The 17,808-nt window shown below is 50.8% G+C and overlaps 1 protein-coding gene across 2 annotated transcripts in view; it reads left to right on the forward strand.

Moving 5' to 3' along the window:
• The window catches only part of MRAS (muscle RAS oncogene homolog), a 56,062-nt gene extending 42,861 nt beyond the window's left edge, over positions 1-13,201 (forward strand). The window contains exons 3-6 of one of the 2 annotated variants that reach the window (XM_036030707.1): positions 2,571-2,724; positions 4,146-4,245; positions 8,548-8,627; positions 9,926-10,553. In XM_036030707.1, coding sequence (XP_035886600.1) covers positions 2,571-2,724; positions 4,146-4,245; positions 8,548-8,627; positions 9,926-10,025 — 434 coding nt within the window. In that variant the 3' untranslated portion in view covers positions 10,026-10,553. Of the gene's footprint in view, positions 1-2,570; positions 2,725-4,145; positions 4,246-8,547; positions 8,628-9,925 lie in introns of both variants that reach the window. The other variant, XM_028518559.2, reaches the window with a different exon arrangement.
• Positions 13,202-17,808: the final 4,607 nt, after the last annotated feature.

The raw sequence follows: 17,808 nt of genomic DNA on the forward strand, positions 1-17,808 counted from the left end.
AAAATAAGAGCAAACCCACCCGCAAAAAAACCCTGAGCTCAGATACAAAATATCTTATTTTCACAGGTGAACTGAATGCATTTTCATTTATAGTCACTAGTTATAGTTAGATTTATTTCTGCCATCTCATTTCACATCTACTGTTTCAGCTCCATATGGTTGGTTAGTTTATTATGGCCTTTGGTTGGATTGGCCCCAGTTACTTTGTTCTGTCTTCCTTTCTCATTATTGGGAAGTTCTGAATTTTACTTCTGTCCTAGTAGTTATTCTGTACATGCACACATACACATGTATAGACATACACACACACACACACATATGCACACACAAATGTGTGTGTGTGTGTATACTTACATTTTTCTGTCATCATTGGGATGTTATCCCACATGAGGCAAGAACTTCAGTGGTGATTTACTTTTTCCTCAGCCCCCATCTTCACGGATGGATCATCATAGATGTTGTTTCTACACTCATTCATTTTCTTCAAATTTTGTAACAACATTTAAACTTTATGCTTACATTTTGTGTTTGCTTATCATTATTTACAATACTCATCTTTCTTTTTTATAGATGCATTTTTCACTTTGCTGGAGTGTATCCTCCAAGAATTCTTTTAGAAAGCATGTGTAATATAATGTTTAAGACCTCTGATGTCTGAAATGACTATTTTTTCTTCCCAGATGGCCCATTTTGATTTTCAGCTCCCTACCAAGGCTTTTTTTTTTATTCTGAATAATTGTAGTTTTAAATATCCTAGGTCTCTAGATTTTGCTTTAGATACTATACACACTCAAAATCTATAAATATATTAATTACACTATTACCTGGATATCTTCTGCTGTTTAATACAGGTCTTCCCATCCCCCCTTCAGCCAAATCCATGCCATTTCCTCTGTTTGATTGATGGCAGTTCTGAGTGGGGTTTACTTAGGAAAAAAGGCTTCACTCCCTCCAGGTAAACATGTGGTCCTCCTGCCCCTCCCTGGGAAGCATTGAGGAAACTGCCTCAGTCTCCCCTACTGGTCCTCAGCCTCAGATACTGTTTTCTGAGCCCCTTCATTTTATATCCCAATCAGATAATTCCAGGGGGTCAGAACTGAAAGGACCTGAAGTTAAGGAGCCCGGCCCCTCGTTTATGATGTGCGGAGAACAAGCCTGTGTGGGGAACTGAGCCTCTCACACCCTGTTTTCACCCAGCCTTCCCCATCGCAGCATCTGACGGCACCATTTACGTGGCTCAGGCCCAAGCAGCCCTTGTCCTCTGTGACGTTCTCTCTCACCCCCTACCTCCCCACAGTCGCTCTGGAAAGCCCTGGCTCTGTCTTAGAAAATGACCTGAATCGGGTCACCTCTCACAGTATCCACCCCCACCCCTATCACCCTCTCTTGCCTGGTTATGCACTAACCACTGCCTAAGTCATGTCTCTGCTTCCACTCTTCATCTCCGCTTGCCCAGCATCCAGGGTGAGCTTTTCGGATGTCCTTCAGGTCATGTGACTCTTCAGCCCAGGCTCTCCAGGGGCCCCTCTCTTGCTTGGAATGACTTAGGCCCTACCCTGGTGCAGCGGGCCCCCAGACCTGCCCCCCAATGCCCCAGGCCATCAGGCCTGCCCTGGCACGCCTCCTCCCCATGTTCCCTCCGCCTGGAACGCTCTGCCCCAGGGCTGCAGGGCCCTCTTCCTGCCGCCATTTAGTCACTGCTCAAATACCATCTCCTGCAAGACACGTTGCTTCCCTATCCAACATGACACCCACTTCTGCCAGTCACCTCCAACCAGCCATAGTGTTCTTTATCATAGGTAGTTGTCTCCGCTGGAAATCGTATTATTTATTCATTTGTTTATGTCTCACTACTAGATCATAAGTAATTGTCATCTGTGACCAGCTGCTCCACTGCCTCCAGGGAGAGAGAGAGTTCGGTCTGGTCAGAGAGTAGAGTGAGCCGAGAGCAAGGATTTTGCTTCACTCATCCCATCTCAATAGTGCCTACAACACAGCCTGGCACATAGTAGGCTCTCAAATATTTCTTAAATAAATGAATACATGGATGATCAAAATTGGATAGACTTCACATTCATTTACTCATTCAGCTCCTGTTTGGGCACAGTTTGTGCCAGGCTCCCCCCAAGTAGACAGGTGAATCACACAACCAGGTCCCTGCCTCTGGATGCTGAGGGTCAGCATCTGTTAAACAGGTAGCAAGAACAGTGCCAAGAAGGGTCTGTACAGAGGTGGGAGAGTCATGGGGGCTCAGACAGCAAAATTGCTGTGGGTCTGAGTCAGCTGCCAAGGCAAGGGGAGTAGGGAGAAGGCTGGTTCAGGGGAAGGGGTCCCAGGCCCAGACATGGGGAGAGGGCCCCAGGCAGCTATAACAGGCTCCCAGTGGGCACTCTTGCAGGGCATCCTTGTGCCATGGATGGCTCTGAGGGCCAATGAACTAAGGTTCATTAACTCAGAGCAGCCCTGACGATCCCCATGTTAGGAAACGGAGCAGCAGCGTGGGGGTCTACAGGTCACTGGGGGCTCCAGGGTGGCTGGTGACAGCCCTGACTGGCCCCCTCCTACCCCAGTGCTGGACACAGCTGGGCAGGAGGAGTTCAGTGCCATGCGGGAGCAGTACATGCGCACAGGGGACGGCTTCCTCATCGTCTACTCCGTCACGGACAAGGCCAGCTTCGAGCACGTGGACCGCTTCCACCAGCTCATCCTGCGCGTCAAGGACAGGTGAGCGTGGCTGGGCCAGGCTCCCCGGCTCCTGGCTCCGAGCAGGCTCTGTCTATCTGTCTGTCTGTCTGTCTCTGTCTCTCACTCACATTCTCAGGTGAAAACTGAGGCATGGAGGGGCAGGCTGAATTCAGACCTTGGTCCCTCCGACTCCTGCGCTGGTTCTTTCTGCAGGATCCAGCGGCTTCCAGGGCTTCCAGGGTCAGCCCCTCTCATCCCCCTAAACGGTCCCACCAGTGAATTCAGGGGTCATAAGAAACATGTCTGTTTTTCAGCTCCAATTTAACCAATTTTTAGTACAAAGAAAAAATGAGGCTTTTCCTCCAATATACATTGTAATTGATTAAATCGCATTTGAATGTGAGCCCCTAACGAAAGGTTCATTTTTTTTCATCGCATTATATGGAGTAGTTAAATAATTTGGAGTCTGTTTTCAGCCTGACTATTTTTTTCAGTTTATTGTATCTTAAGGAGGCAATGTAAAGAAAGTAAAAAAAGCAAACTTTGAGGAAATCTCAGTAAATTTCAAAAATTCAGTTAACACCTACTTCAAAGCCAAAGTGTTAATAACTTTACAAGGTGAAGGAACACACAATTCTCTCTCCTTCATACACGAGTGCACACACACACTCTCACACTCACACAAAACTCTAGAACTCTCATGCTCACATAAAACTCTAGAAGAGAAATGTGGGTTCAGCCCCTGACTAGGAATCCCAAAAGAGAAAATATAAATGAATGAGATGTACATAACTGTTTATCCTTCTAGCTAACCAAAAAAGTGCAAGGGAAAATAATAAAGTACATTTTCACTTGTCCAATTATAATTTTCCTAATAATAATAGCCAGTGCTGACACAGCTGCTGCCGGACTGGCATTTTATTCAGTTCGGACAGCAATTCGGCCACATATGTCAGGGGGCATCTTCAGGGTAGACATGTCCCTTGATCCCGCCCTTGCTTTCCTGAGAGTCGTCCTGATTGCAGCTGCCATTCACTGAGCGCCAGCGGCGTGACACACCCTGGCCCCGGCGCTCTTCACGAGTCAGAGTCAGTACTGATGGTCACAGTGGTCCTGCCCGGTGGGCGCATCAGGGTGATGGAGAGGTAGAAGGGAGCAGGTCTGGGAGCCCAGCCCCTGGCCAGCAGCCCCTCAGTGCCCTCGGTGACCGTTCTGAGCCAAGGGGTCCCCTGGGGGCCTCTCACTCATCTTGCAACAGTCCTAAACCTTTAAACCAAGACAGCCAGCAGCCTTCAGGGGTCTTTCCCTTCCTGGAAAGTGAAAGAAAGGACTCAAGTCAGCCCCAGGCCACTGGGGAGGCCACTGCTGTGTGCTGTGTGGTGCTTGAGACATGGTTGCACCGGCCTCGCTAGGGATGGGGACAGTGAAAACTCACGAGCTGCTGATCCTTTGTTTTCCAGGGAGTCATTCCCCATGATCCTTGTGGCCAACAAGGTCGATTTGATGCATTTGAGGAAAATCACCAGGGAGCAAGGAAAGGAAATGGCGACCAAACACAATGTAAGTTTTGTGCATGCGCACGTGTGTGTCTGTGTGTGTGTATTGGGGGGTGCCAGGGGATGTGTGGAAGTCAACACCCCATCACTCCTGCAGTCCTGTCTGTGTGACTGGACCTCAAGCCTCGTACGTGGTGGGTTAGGTTCTATGGGAAGGCTTAGCGGGCACATGCAATGTGGGGTATTTTGTGAAATAAAACCACAGACCAGAGAGAAGGCACCTATTGTCAGTCGTTAGAGGCTCTAACGTGTGGAGCAGGTGCCTGCACAGTGGACTGCAAACTGTGGCGTACAAGCCCCCTCCTGGCCCCTGACGCAGCAGACCCATCTCCGGGCTGCTCGGAGGATCCGCTCTGTCCCGTCTCTGAGCTAGCTGCCTGGTTATGCTCAGAATTCTTGGATCAGCTGCCATTCACTAAGCCCTGCTCTGTGCCGGGCATCGTGCTGGGGGGTACTCCTCAGAACCACACATTGAGGTAGATTCATTTATTTCCACCTTACAAGTACTCATCCTGAGGTTTTCTCAGGCTACATGGTGCCAGCAGACACATTGGTTCTGTTTTTAGTTCACGGTGATGCCCCTTTGCCATCTGATGGTGCTGGGTGGGGTCACTGGACTTCCCACCTCTGCCCACATTAGCACAAGTTATGTGGAAGTCCGCCAGGCCTGCCAGGAAGACTGCCAGGTGGCCCCTGCTCTCTGCCCGGTGGGCCCGGCTCTGTGAGCAGAGGAAGGGGGCTCACTGAGAGGTCGTCCTGCTCGTCTCTGCCTTCTGCATTCATTTACACATTCATTCGATACTCCTAGGCCCTGGGAAACACAACGCCTTTCCTTCTAGTGGCAGGAACAGACAATAAACAAAGCAGTTACCGTGTGTCAGAGGTGACACATGCTGTGAAAAAAGAGTAAATCAGGGGAGAGGGCTGGGACTGTGGGGTGGGGGTAGGGGGGTGCTTCCCCTAACAGGGTGGCCAGGGAGGGCCTTGCTGGGAAGGCTGTGTGTCAGCGAGGAAATAAGCCCCGGGGTGTCAGGGGAAAGAATGTTCCAGCAGAGGTAGTACTCAGTGCAGAGGCCCTGAGGCGAGAGTGTGGGGAACAGCAAGGAGGCCTGTGTAGCTGGAGTGGGAATGGGAGGGGTGAGCAGCAGGCATGCAGTCAGGGAGGTGGTTTGAGGCTTATGGACTTTCACTCGGAGTGAGGGGGACTCCTGTGGAGGTCTTGGTGAAGAGCAATGTGGTCTGACGCATGGCTGAAGAGCTTCACTCTGGTGGCCACGTGGAGAGTGGTCTGTGGGGACATGGGTGGAAGCAGGGGCACCAGTTAGGGGCTGCCATACCTGGGTGCAAGCTGACGTGGGCCCACGTGGCGTTCATGAAGGTGGCAAGAAATGGTCGCATTCTGGATGCAATTCTGAGAGAGCCAGCAGAATTTGTTCACAGATTGGCTGGGGGTGAGAAGGAGGAGAGGAATCGAGGATGACTCCACGATGTGGGGCATGAGTCACTTTCAGAAAACGGAAGTTGCAGTAACTGGGCCTTGGGAGACGAGGAGCTGGGTTTTAGATCTTGGTAGTGTGAGTAGCCAGGTAATAATCCAGTGGAGATGCAAAGACAGCCGTCAGATATACTGGCCTGGAGGTAAACCTGGGCAGTCAGCAGCATGGAGATAAGTCAGCACCCACCAGAGTGGCCGCACACAGTGCAGGGCCTGGGACCGAGGCTGGGACACTCAGTGTTGTGACGTGGGGGGCTGAGGAGGATCCTAGCGGCAAGAGGGACTGAGCGCTCAGTGGTGTTCGAGGACCAGAATGCCACGTCATGGAGCCAGGCACAGTCCCTGCCTCATGATGAGGGATGGGCAGCCAGGAAGGATGCTGCTCAGAAGTCTCTAGACGAGGCTTGGGAACTGACCACTGATTTAGCATTAGACTGAGGCCCCCTCCACTGGCCCAACATCCTGGACAGAGAGCAGCCTAGGGAGCCATTCCCACTCACAGTCTTGAGCTTCAAACAGTGACCTGAAGAGGGTTTGCTGAGGCCTTTCACAAACCCCTTCGGTGTTCCTCCCAGCAGCCCTGGGTGGGGGGTGGGACCAGGGTGCTGCAAATCAAAGTGAAGGAGACCCAGGAGGTCAGGTGGCTTCCAGGGACCTCATGCTGCTGAGTAGTACCCCACCTTCACCCCGAACCCCAGTCTCCTGTCTCTCAGCCGATGCTTCTAAAAACAATGCTGCTGCCTCATTCGTCATTTGGCCGAATACTCTGCAAGCTATTGTCGACAACACGCTAATCTTAGAGTTCATAAAACCCGTTTCTCTTCAGCTGACCAAGGCAGGTAGCCCCACCCAGTGCAGGAAGGTGGCACTTCCTAGTCCTTTAGTGGAGTCAGATGGTACTCCTGTTCACTGCAGGGCCTCCCTTGGTTTAGGTCCTGTTGCTACCAGAATCCTAGAATTCTAAGAGCCAACTAATACACATCAGTGTTTCTTCAGTGGTAGAGGCAGGGCCCCCAGAAAGGCGGTGGAGGGTGTCTGGGGTCCTGGGGATACTACAGCTTGCATACTTCAGAGTGATGCCATGGGACAGACAGCTGTGATGTGAGGCTCTGGAACCTGGGACTTACTGAGCTGGCAGAACTAGGAATAGGACATGCAAGGGCTCCAGGCAGGGCCCACCCCCAGCCGTAGGTGCTGTTCTGTTTCCCCTCTAGGTGTGCACAGGGAAGCACGTTGTCCTGGCCTCATGAGGCCACTTAGGACTCTGGTACCAGGTGTACTGGGACACCTACCACACACGGAAGAAGCTCCAAAGGTGACTTCAGTATCCCCACCTGGGAAGACCAGGTGGGAAGTGGAGCATGAACCTGGTTCAAACCTTGAACCTCCTCAGTGTGGCCTTGGGCAGTCAGTCATGTTGCCACTTTAAGCTCAGTTTTCCCAACTGCAAAATGGAGACGCTGGCTCACCTCTGACGGTTAAGATAAGAGTTAAGGGAGGTCAGGGATATTGAGACCTACCTGGGAGGCCAAACAGCCCACAGTCATCTCAAAGAACATCCTTAAATCTGGCAGCCTGTGGGGGAAGGCAGTTTCCTTTCAGGCTTATCAGCGGCTCAAGTATTAGTCAGATGAGCATTTCAAGGCCGAGCCCTGCCCTTTGTGCTCTGACCTTTGTGTCTGAGCAGCTCCCTGGGACCCTCCTCCTGCTGATGCTGCAGCCCTGGGTGAGCATCTGACCTCTCCCCGGGATACCTGATGGAAAGAACCAGTAGGACGTGTTCTCAAATACTCCTCTAAAATATCAACTTACCTCCCCCGCCCTGTGTTTCAAGTGCTGATCATTTTTATTCTGTTTACTGTGCTTTTCTTTTTCAAATGTGTTATTATGAAATGCCTTAATTTTGTAATGAGGAAAAAATTAGGAGAAGTCCCAAAGCCCTTCAGTCCAGTCACAGCTGGCTCACTTCCATCTCGTGTGGGGAGTCCCGTGCGTGCTGGGTGATCTCCGAGTGCTCTCCTCTCGCGGGGCAGTGGGGGTGAGCCCTTCCTGACTTTGTGGGGTCCCTGTTATGGGTGAGGACGAGTGCTCAGGACTATGTCCTAACCTCACAGGGCCTTTGTTCTCATCCCTCTGCCAGGCTTGGTGTGGACACGACCCTCATGACCCGTTCTGCAGGGTCACACTGGCTGTACCTCCCAACATGCGGCTGCCTTTCAGCCCAGTGCTGATTACTGTGCATCAGACGTGCAGACACAAGCCTTCAGTAAACGAGGCTGAGCTCGGAGCTCGGGGCTGCAGACAGGCCGGGTCGGGCAGTCTAGTCGAGGTGGGAGGCGTGGACTGGCCAGGGGTCACCAGGGTTCAGCATCCTGGCTGTGGCACAGCCTCTCCTCAGCCGTTCCCCCCACCCCCCGAGTCTCCTTCGGAGGCCTGGGAAGAGGGACAGAAGTCCCCCCAAGGTGGAGAAATAGACCTCAGAAGAAAAATGAGTGGAATCAGAATATATTTTAGTTTGACAAATGAAAGTCTTTAGTCTTCAAGTATATAAAAAGATCATTTTAATTCTATTTTTAGGGAGCTATTAAATATCTCTGGTGAGAGAACAAGAGGGACTTAAAAACACTGTCAGTAAAACTTTCCAGCCTTGGTGAGAAGCCACCCAAGGGCCTCGGGGTCGCTGGAGCCAGGGTTCTGTGGGGCCTTTAAAAGCGTGGGGTTCCTCAGGATGTCTGAGAACTCGAGTTTTTAGGGAACAAGACTTTATGGATCTCAGTGCCGCTTTTACCAAAAGTGAGCTTTGCCTTCCAGATTTCGTACATAGAAACCAGTGCCAAGGACCCACCGCTCAACGTGGACAAAGCCTTCCATGACCTGGTCAGAGTGATCAGGTGAGACCACACGCCTCCCTGGAAACGGGGCCTCTGTCTGCAGCAGGAGGGGTAGCAGGAGGGGGACCAGGAGGGCTGGAGGAACAAGGTTCCTGGGTCCAAGGCTGAGGCTGGGCATTTGGAGGCCTATTTTTAGATTTCTTGTCCCTCCATTTATTTCTTCATCCCTCCCCTTGTCCCACCTACCTCTGCCCACCCCACTGCCTGTGAGGGAAGCCCATCGCCAGCCACATGGAAGTGCCTTCTGCCAGAGGCAGCAGCTCAGCCTCCTCCCCGGCCTCCCCTGGCTTCTGCAGGTCAGCTAGTGAGGCAGCCCCTCCATCCTGCCTTCATGTGCCCCCAGCCCCGCAGCTGCCCTTTGACATTTCACCTGAACAAGCCACATTCCGACTGTCTGGCCCAGGTCGCAGAGGGCTTGAGCGTGTGTCCCTTTCCAGACCCCACACACAGTCTGTCTTCAAGTGTCACAGTCCCAGTCAGCAGTCTCTCATACAGTCCTCTGCACAGCCAGGGTTCAAACCTCAATCACCTTGTGCTCAGGTGACTGAAACAGCCTCCCGGCTGCTGTCCCCATCGCCCCCGTTTCCCATTTCCAAAATCTTCATGTACAGAGCAGCCTAACCAGTGGTCCTCAGGCACCATGCCTTCAGCGTGTTGCCTTCGTCTGGTTGTTGTGAGACCCCATGCAGGGCTCTAACAGTGTCCTTCCCGTCCTGCCACCCGCAGCCACTGGCGCATCAAACAAGTGCAGACACACGTGCTCCACAGCCTCCCAGTGTGGAGTGAGACGTTGCAGCCTTCATCTTATGCACTCTTGAAGTTATTTTTCTCCTGGGCATTTTGCCTCCATTTAGGATGTGCTATCACTAGGAGGTGGTAAAGTCTTGGTTACAGACCTCTAGTTCCAAGACATGGAAAAAATTAACAGAAAATATGTATAAAGCTTTTGTACTCGGTTGACCTGCCATTTTATTTAAAACACGAAACATGAAAATGCAGGTCCACACTATGTAGCACATGACGTAGAACATGATTTAGATCAGCGTGGCCACAGAACGATGGCGGGACTTCGCACCAGGAGGATGACAGGCTTTGCCCTCTCCCCCTCCCCACTCCCCTTGCCTCAGAGACACTGTCCAGGCTTTGCCCTCCTCCAGCACCTAGGACAGTGAGGCAGCTCGCTCCATCCTGCCCTCATGAGCCCCCAGCCCCGCAGACCCAAGGCCAAGGGAAGAAAGGGACAGAGAGAAGCAAAGCCCATTCTGACTTTGATTTTCTGCCCTTCACTGTCTCAAAAGGCAACAGATTCCAGAAAAAAGCCAGAAGAAGAAGAAGAAGACCAAATGGCGGGGAGACCGGGCCACTGGCACCCACAAACTTCAGTGTGTGATATTGTGATGGGCCTGAGGCCCTGGGCACAGTGACCATGCACTGGCCAGGCCTCGGGCCCCCTCTACTGCCTAACCTCACTGAAAACCATTTCTAACCATGACCCTTGACCCAAGGACTTGGCACAGGAAGGGAGAGAGGGAGGGTGGGCGGGGAGGAGACTGGGTTTGGCTTCACCAAAAGGGCACAGGCCTTCCTGTGCCTCACAAGACACAGGGAAGCACCACCACACAGAAGCAGCACCCGAGCCCCTCATGCTGATTCAGCCCCATCCCTCCCCACCTCTCGGTGGCTGTGCTGTGTTTTTGGACTACGTAGTGCTGGTCTGAGGTGGAAGCATTTATCCACCATGTACAGGGTGCAAAACAAGCCATGACCCGACTCCCCCCTTGTCTCCAGTCCACGGTGTCTGCAATTGGGTGTCTTTTGTAGAATTTTAAATTATTTTAGTGATTATTATTGTATCAAGGGGGTCTGTGTCCACTGCCTGGTGAAGTTTCAAGTCTTCAGCAGATCTCTCTGACAACCTGTCTGGAATATTGTGGTTTTGTGTTTTGTTTTGTTTTGTTTTGTTTTTAAACTGAGTTTTCCCAGCAGTGCCAAAACTCAGCTCAGTATGAAAGTTCAGTGACCGCAAGACTGGAAGTGAACAGAGGCTGCAGCTGGAAGCCTCGGGGGAAGCAGACCCTGCTCATGGCCTGTAAACTGGAGAGACTAGCCAGTCAGTTCCAAAGGGGGCATTGTTATCCTGGAAATGTATAAACTAAAGTGAGTGGATCTGCCTGTATGTTCCTTTCTTTTCCAGTCAGTGTGGGTTCACGTCTGTTCTTCCCAGCTGGTCACAGGGCTTCCTCTCCTCGCCAGTACTGCCTGGCACCTCTCCGACACCGACCCACTGACACAGGCCCACACGCTTCTCCACATCAGAGTGAGGTGACATGGCGCCATCCAGAAAATTCTGGTTCACGCTGACTCTTACCCAAAAGTGATCCGGTACTGTGCTTTCTGAAACAGCACCAACACCTGAAACCGTTTTCCCTCTGATCAACTGATGACCACTTCTTAAACCCAGTAAATAACAGTCCCTTTAAGCCTTTGCAAACTGAGCATCAGGTTGCCTTTTTGGCTCCTGCTTTTTCCCCTCGGACCTTAACTGTCACATATGATTGGAGAAGAAAGGAAGGCTGAGGTGATGTTATCGCTCTCATACACACGTTTCTACGAGGGGATAGTCACCCAGCTCCCTCATGATGTCTACCACCCACTCAGGTGCTGCTGCTGAGAGCCAAAGACTGGAATTGGGGGCTGGGGTGGCAGTGGAGGGGCAGCAGACCAGCAGGGCACCCCTGAGAGGAGGTCAGAAGATCAGGCAATGCAGCTAGTGAACCTGACTTCCTAAACGTTACATGTCAGGTCACTAGGCAAACTAGAATATCCATAGCAGGTGGTCTGGCCACTGTTTGGAGAAAGGACCCCGGGGAAAGTGAGTGCCCAGCTGGACATCAGGACACCTGGGTCCTTCTCCAGTTTTGAAAGTGTGCTGAGTGCTAACTCGGCGACATCACCAGCACCGTGGGGCCAGCCCAAGAGCGATCCTGCTGCAGAACGAAACGGTTGAGACTTTTGCTGGAAATCAAACTTCTTTATTTATGTAAATGGCCTCTTTTTCTGTTATCTTAAAAGAAAAGATAACAAAGAACATTCCAGATCAGGCACCTCACAGCTTCCCAAGATCCTATAATGTTCATTGAGGGGCACTTTAAACATGAGCAGGACAAGGCTCTTTCCAGCCCCGATGCTCCTCTGAGCCAGCAGCCCGTGTGCAGGTTGACAGTAGCTGCAAACTGGGGGTGAGGCGGAGGCAGGCAGGAGGGAGGGAGTCAGGATGGAGGTGCTTTGCACCCAGGCAGTGGTGAGTGGGACCAGAAGCCCCGCACACAGGGCAGTGTCCCCTGGTAGAAAACATCTCCAGGGCACGGACCACCACCAGCACACCCTGCCCTCTGTGGAGCCCACAATTCCCTGAACACTACACAGAGAGTCTTAGAGGCAGATCAGCTTTAGCCAGGAAGGTAACCGGGCAAATGGGGTTCCAACTACTTGTAGTCCACCACCCCAACCCCACCCAACAGGGGCAGTGCACCTGCCCCTTCCCCAGCCCCACCTTGCAGGACGTCATCCTGCCCTCAGCCCACAGCCGAACTCCACAGTGCCCTAGAGAGAAACTGGTGAAAGGGTGGCCTTCTGCAGCTTCTGCTGTTGAACCAATGGTCAGCCTTCATCTCCTATGACCTCATTTTCCTCATAGGTGAGGTGGGTGAATAACACTTGTAAAAGATAGTTCTTTGTGTTTTAGAGAATCATGGGCCCTTGTGGCAGTGAAGGCTCCAGATAGGCCAGAGTGGAGGGTGCCGTGGGGCATCCCCAGTATGGTTTCTCCATGGTCACCTGGCAGGGTCAGTCTGGGAAGCAGCTGGCCATGCTACTCCATGACTGAGGAGCCCAGTGAGACTCCTGTCTTTCATGACATCCCAGTGTTCCCACTCTTTCCAAACTGCCTGAATGGTACGTCCCCTGGAGCACACCCTTCCTGAAACCCTCTCACCCCATGCCTTTGCATTGTGTGCTCTCAGATTTCCTTCTAAAATTCTGACACCCTCCCCCTTCAAGGGCTCCTTTTCTCCCCAGCAGGTAATCCTAGCCATCCTCCCCACCCCCACGGCATGGGGGTATGGCCACTGACTTCCTCTGCACTTTGCCACACAGGGGAAGTTTAGATGGTTTTTCTTAGGACTTTGCCTCCCACCTTCCTGTGGCGCTTGCTGTGGAGAGTGCCTGGTGGCCCAGTGTGGCCTGTCTCACTTTGCCAGATGTGACCCACTAACACCTGGCAGCTCTAACTCAGAGGCCCTTCATGTGTTACAGGAAATCCAGAGCCATAGAGAGGCTTCCTCCATTGGCAGCCCATTGGATTAGAAATTCCATGTCGGGTTTACCTGGAAGGAAAGATACTTGAATAATGGAGCGCCTGTGAGCGCCCAGCTTCTGTTACACAGTAGTAACAGGTGGCCATTGTCATGAAACGAGAGTGATGCCTGAAGATCTCGGTGATGCTTGAGCCTTTTATGTAACTTTTTATTAAGTCTTTGTGTATCTCAGCTCATTAATAAAGAAAAGAAGAGGAATGCCTGTCTGTCTTATTTCCTCTTATTCCAATATTCCTCAAGTTTTGCTGTGAACATTGTGAGTTGCCAGTGTCTGGCTCAGAACACCCATCTCTTACAGGAGAACCTGAAGTAAGGAGACTGCCAGGGGGCCACTCGAAGTGTCTCCTTCCTGCAAGAAGCCGGAGGAGGAAGGCAGGTGAGTGCAGCAGTGTGTGGAGACACGGCCTCCTGACGTTCGGCAGCCCTGGATTTGAGCTCTGACACCAGCCTTTCTGTGCCTTTGAGCAAGTTCCCCGCTTTGAAGTTCAGTGGCCCTGCCTGTGAGTGGGGCAGGCATGTGCACCTCCTCAGAGGACTGGGGGCTGCAGCTAGGTGTGGGAGCTCATGGCAAGGAGCCTAAAAATGGTGCTCTTAGGTTTTTTTTTTTAATGTAAATTTTTTTTTAACTTACTGATTTTTAGAGAGGTGGGGGAGGGGACAGAGAACTATTGATTTGCTGCTCCATTTATTAGGTTGGCTAAAAAGGCCGTTACTTTTTTTTCACAAAATAAAACACAAATTTTTTCATTTTCACCAATAACTTTATTGATTTGGATATTTTGAGTATGCTGGCTGTCTCCTTCTATTGGCTTCCAATGGGTAGAGGCCAGGGTGCTGCTAAACATCTTCCCATGCGTAAGACAGCCCCACAGCAAAGAATTATTTGGCCACAATGTCAATAGTACCAAGAAACTTCGCAAACCACTTTTGACACATTCAGTTAGTCACAGCACCTTCTCCATACACTGCATAGATCTTTTTTTACATTTCAGTTGCATTTTTACCTTTCTTGAAATAACGCACAATATGCCAAAAATGTTGCATATTTTCTTCCATCTTCAGTATTAAAATGGCTATACAAAAACTCACCAATTTTTTAAGTGCATGCTGATATGACAGCTATCACAATGCAGTCTAACAAACCTGTTTTGAATGAAGTTAAAGACAACTAAATGCTACTAGAGACGTTGTATAGAAAAAACATAATGGACTTTTTTGGCCAACCCAATATTTATGCATTCCTTGGTTGATTCTTGTGTGTGTCCTGACAAGGGACCAAACCTGCAACCTTAGCGCACAGGGATGACACTCTATCAAACTGAGCTACCCAGGTAGGGCTGCAAAGGACACATATTGGGTTGCCTGATGTTGCTTTTCATGGAAACCGCCCCTGCCCCCATCCACAGGATTACAGTCTTTTGTACAGTGTGATTTCATTTTTTTATTGATTGCACCTAGTGAGTACTTGGCCAAGCCGTCTCTCTCTTCTGTGTATCATCAGTTCTCTCTCTACTGGAACCTCTCCATCTTAAAATAAGAACAAAACCTTCCCTTGACCCACCTCCTCTGCCCGATACCACGCCTTGCTTCTCTGCTGTCTTTTGCAGGAAACTATCTTAAAAGAGGGACCTGTGCTTACTGTCATGAATTCCTTTCATTTGTTTCTCTTTACACGGCTCCAAAGAGACTTTCGCCTGTCATTCTACCACCACCCTTTTCAAGGTTTCCAGTGGCTTTCATCATGCTAAATCCAGTGGTTGGTTCTTATTCTCACGTTTGACCTCTGACAGCATTGACACAGTTCATTATTCCCTCTTCCTTGTTACACTTTCTTCTGCTGCATCTGCTTCCCTCATCTCCTTTGCTGGTTCCTCCTTTTCCACCTAACCCGTTAACTTTGGAGCATCCCAGAGCTCAATCCTTGGTGCTCCTCTCTGCCTGAACTCACTCTCTTGGTGATCTCATCCAACCTTGAGACTTAAAGGCCTTTTACATGCTAGTGACTCCCAAAGGCATTATGTCCAGCTCGAAACTCCCAAACCCCATACATATAACCAGCTGCCTGCTTGACATCCCCTTGGACGTCTCAAGAAGAGTTTCTCCAAGTTAACATGCCCAAGGCTGAGTGCCCGAGCCTCGCCCACCTGTGCCTGCTTCACCCATGTCTTTCCCCAGCTCAGTGCTTCTAGTCGCTCAGGCCAAAAGCCTCAGGGTCATCCTTGATTCCACGCTTTCTCTCACACCTCACATCCCACCTGTCAGCAGATCCTGCTGACTCTGCCTGCACAGTATGTCAAGAACCCACCTATTTCTCATCTCCACTGCTAATGCTCTAGCCCCAGCCACCAGCGTTCATGCCTGTTTCCTTCTTGTCCCCCTGCACTCCCTTCTCAGCACAACAACCAGGGAAAGCTTGGTAAAATGGAAGTCAAATGATGTCTCCCCCGCAGTGGCCCCTCTATCTCATTTTTAAGACATGTCTCAGTGGGCTGTGCCGCTAAACAACTAGTAACAGGCTGGTGTTCATTACCCACAAAAGAAGGGAAATCAGATATGTTTATTCAGGCAACAAATATTTATCGAGCTCTGAGCCACACAGCAGGAGGACAACAGGGCATTAAAACCCAGTCACTGTGTCACAGGGGTTCACAGTGTGACAGGGATGATGAATCACCATGCTGTGTGCCCTGAAAGGAATTCCCCAACCTGGGGGAGCCACAAGGGAGGGTCTTCATAAACCTTGTAGGTGAGGAGGTTGTTTGCTGACCAGAGGAAAATTTCAGGTGCATATTGGGCCGACTAATTGCACTACTTTTGAAGAGTATAGGTTTCACTTTCTAAGGTTCCTAGGTATATACCAGAACTACCTGTTTAAAATAAACTCCACCTCCACCTTCACAAGTTTCTGAAGATGCAGTAGATTAAAGTTCCCAGGTGTCACTGATGTCAGCATCGCAGCATCTGCTTCTCCCAAGAGCTTGTTGAAAATTCAGACTCTCGGGCCCTGATCCAAACGTCTCAGTCAGAATCAGCATTTTAATAAGAACCCCAGGTGACTGAAGTGCACAGTGAGATTTGAGTATCACTGCCCTAGAACACCAACTCAGCATCAGAATGAAATCCAGCCCTGGATGCACTGTGCCTCAGGGCCCAGTTCAACCATGTCCAATCAGGAGAAGCCTTGTGGGCATTCACCTCAGCAATTGGTTTGTTCCTCTGCCTGCAGCCACTGCCAGATTCTGCAGGGCCAGGCAGTGAGCTCAGAAGTACCCCTGCTGTCAGCACCTTAACTATGGGAAGTTTTTCCGCAAAGGCAAGTGGACTTCCAGTTTGCTTCTTAAGCACTCCAGCATTTTTCCTAATATATGGACAACTGTGTTTAATGTAAAAAACAAAAGCACTGTAACAATCAGAGCTGCGAACACTCACAGGCCCTGCTCTTCAGGCACACAGGAGGTGAGCTACCCCGTGCAAACTGGAGATACTCATTCCCCAGGACTTCCACTTTCTGGGCTCCAGTCATGCCAAATTGCTCATTATCATGCTGATGTGGAAAATCAAACAAACAAACAAACAAATAAAAAACAAGGCTGAGTTTACATGGACCCAAGAACTGATGGATGCTTTCCATAATATGTATATCCTGGCAACACGGTCGTAAACCATCAACTTGGACTCAAACCCAGCTCCCTGGTCAGTCGTGGGACCTGCGCCTGAGCTGACCAGCAGAGGTAAAATAATTGGATGAGTGGTTCTTGAGGTCTGGACCCCAGGCCAGCAGCTTCATGGTCACCTGAGAACTTGTAAGAAATGCAAATTATCTGGCAGCATCTCAGACCCATTGAGCCAGCAGTTCGGAGTTGAAAAGAACCTAATAAGCCCTCCAAGAGACTCCGATGCTCCCTCAGCTTTTGGAACCCTGGAATTAACACGTGGAGGTCAAAATTAAAATTCCCGTTACCTGCAGGTAACTGGCAGCTTGTTTTGTTCTCATCTGCCAGGCAGCAGCTGGCTCTCTCGTCACAGTTGCCCAGGCCCTGTCCTCCTCCTTCCTGCGTCTGGACTCAAGGGACCCCAGGACAGGGGAAATTAATCCTGGCTCTGTGGGGCGATAGGAGGGCTGGCTGACACCCCACCCCGGTCAGAGTCGTGCAGAGTTATGTATACACCTGCAGTCTTTCGGGGACATGATCACATTTTATCAGAGTCTCACAGTGCCTCCCACTGTGAGTGCCCCGCACCGTGAGTGCCCAGCAGAAAAATGAACTGGCCTCCTGAGCCTCCTTTTCTGACTCCAGGCCCTTCCGGTAGTTTCACAGCTGCTGAGAGCAGGAAGAGGAAATGAAAGGAGCAAAGATCCATCTCCCCTTCAAGAAGCTCTGACAAAACTCTTTATCTGGTTGACACATCCCTGCTCTCACCCCCACAACACCCTGAGGGAGGGGGCCGGCCTCGCTTCTCCCAGTTCCCCAGAATGACTAAGTGTGTGACCCACGCATGACTCACTCTGCCTCCCCCACCGTGGTCAGCACCACCTGCCACGCAGGCCCCCCAACACCCTGGCCCAGAATTGGCAAAGAGGGGGAGGAAATCCGGATGCTGTGACAGCCCAGGGACTACTTGGGTGGGAGCCCAGCTGGGAAATGGAGGCAGAGGAGGGATGTGAGGCAGGTAGCAAAGCCATCTCAAGTCTGATGCCATCGTCTCAAATTTCCATCTACCTACGCCAGTGGTTCTCGAACGACTGTGTATTAGATTTAGAGTCACTTCAGGAGGTGGGGGGAGATCTTGAAGCCCAGGCCACA

The sequence above is a fragment of the Phyllostomus discolor genome, chromosome 7 (assembly GCF_004126475.2).
Source record: "Phyllostomus discolor isolate MPI-MPIP mPhyDis1 chromosome 7, mPhyDis1.pri.v3, whole genome shotgun sequence".
In the NCBI taxonomy this organism is placed as follows: domain Eukaryota; kingdom Metazoa; phylum Chordata; class Mammalia; order Chiroptera; family Phyllostomidae; genus Phyllostomus; species Phyllostomus discolor.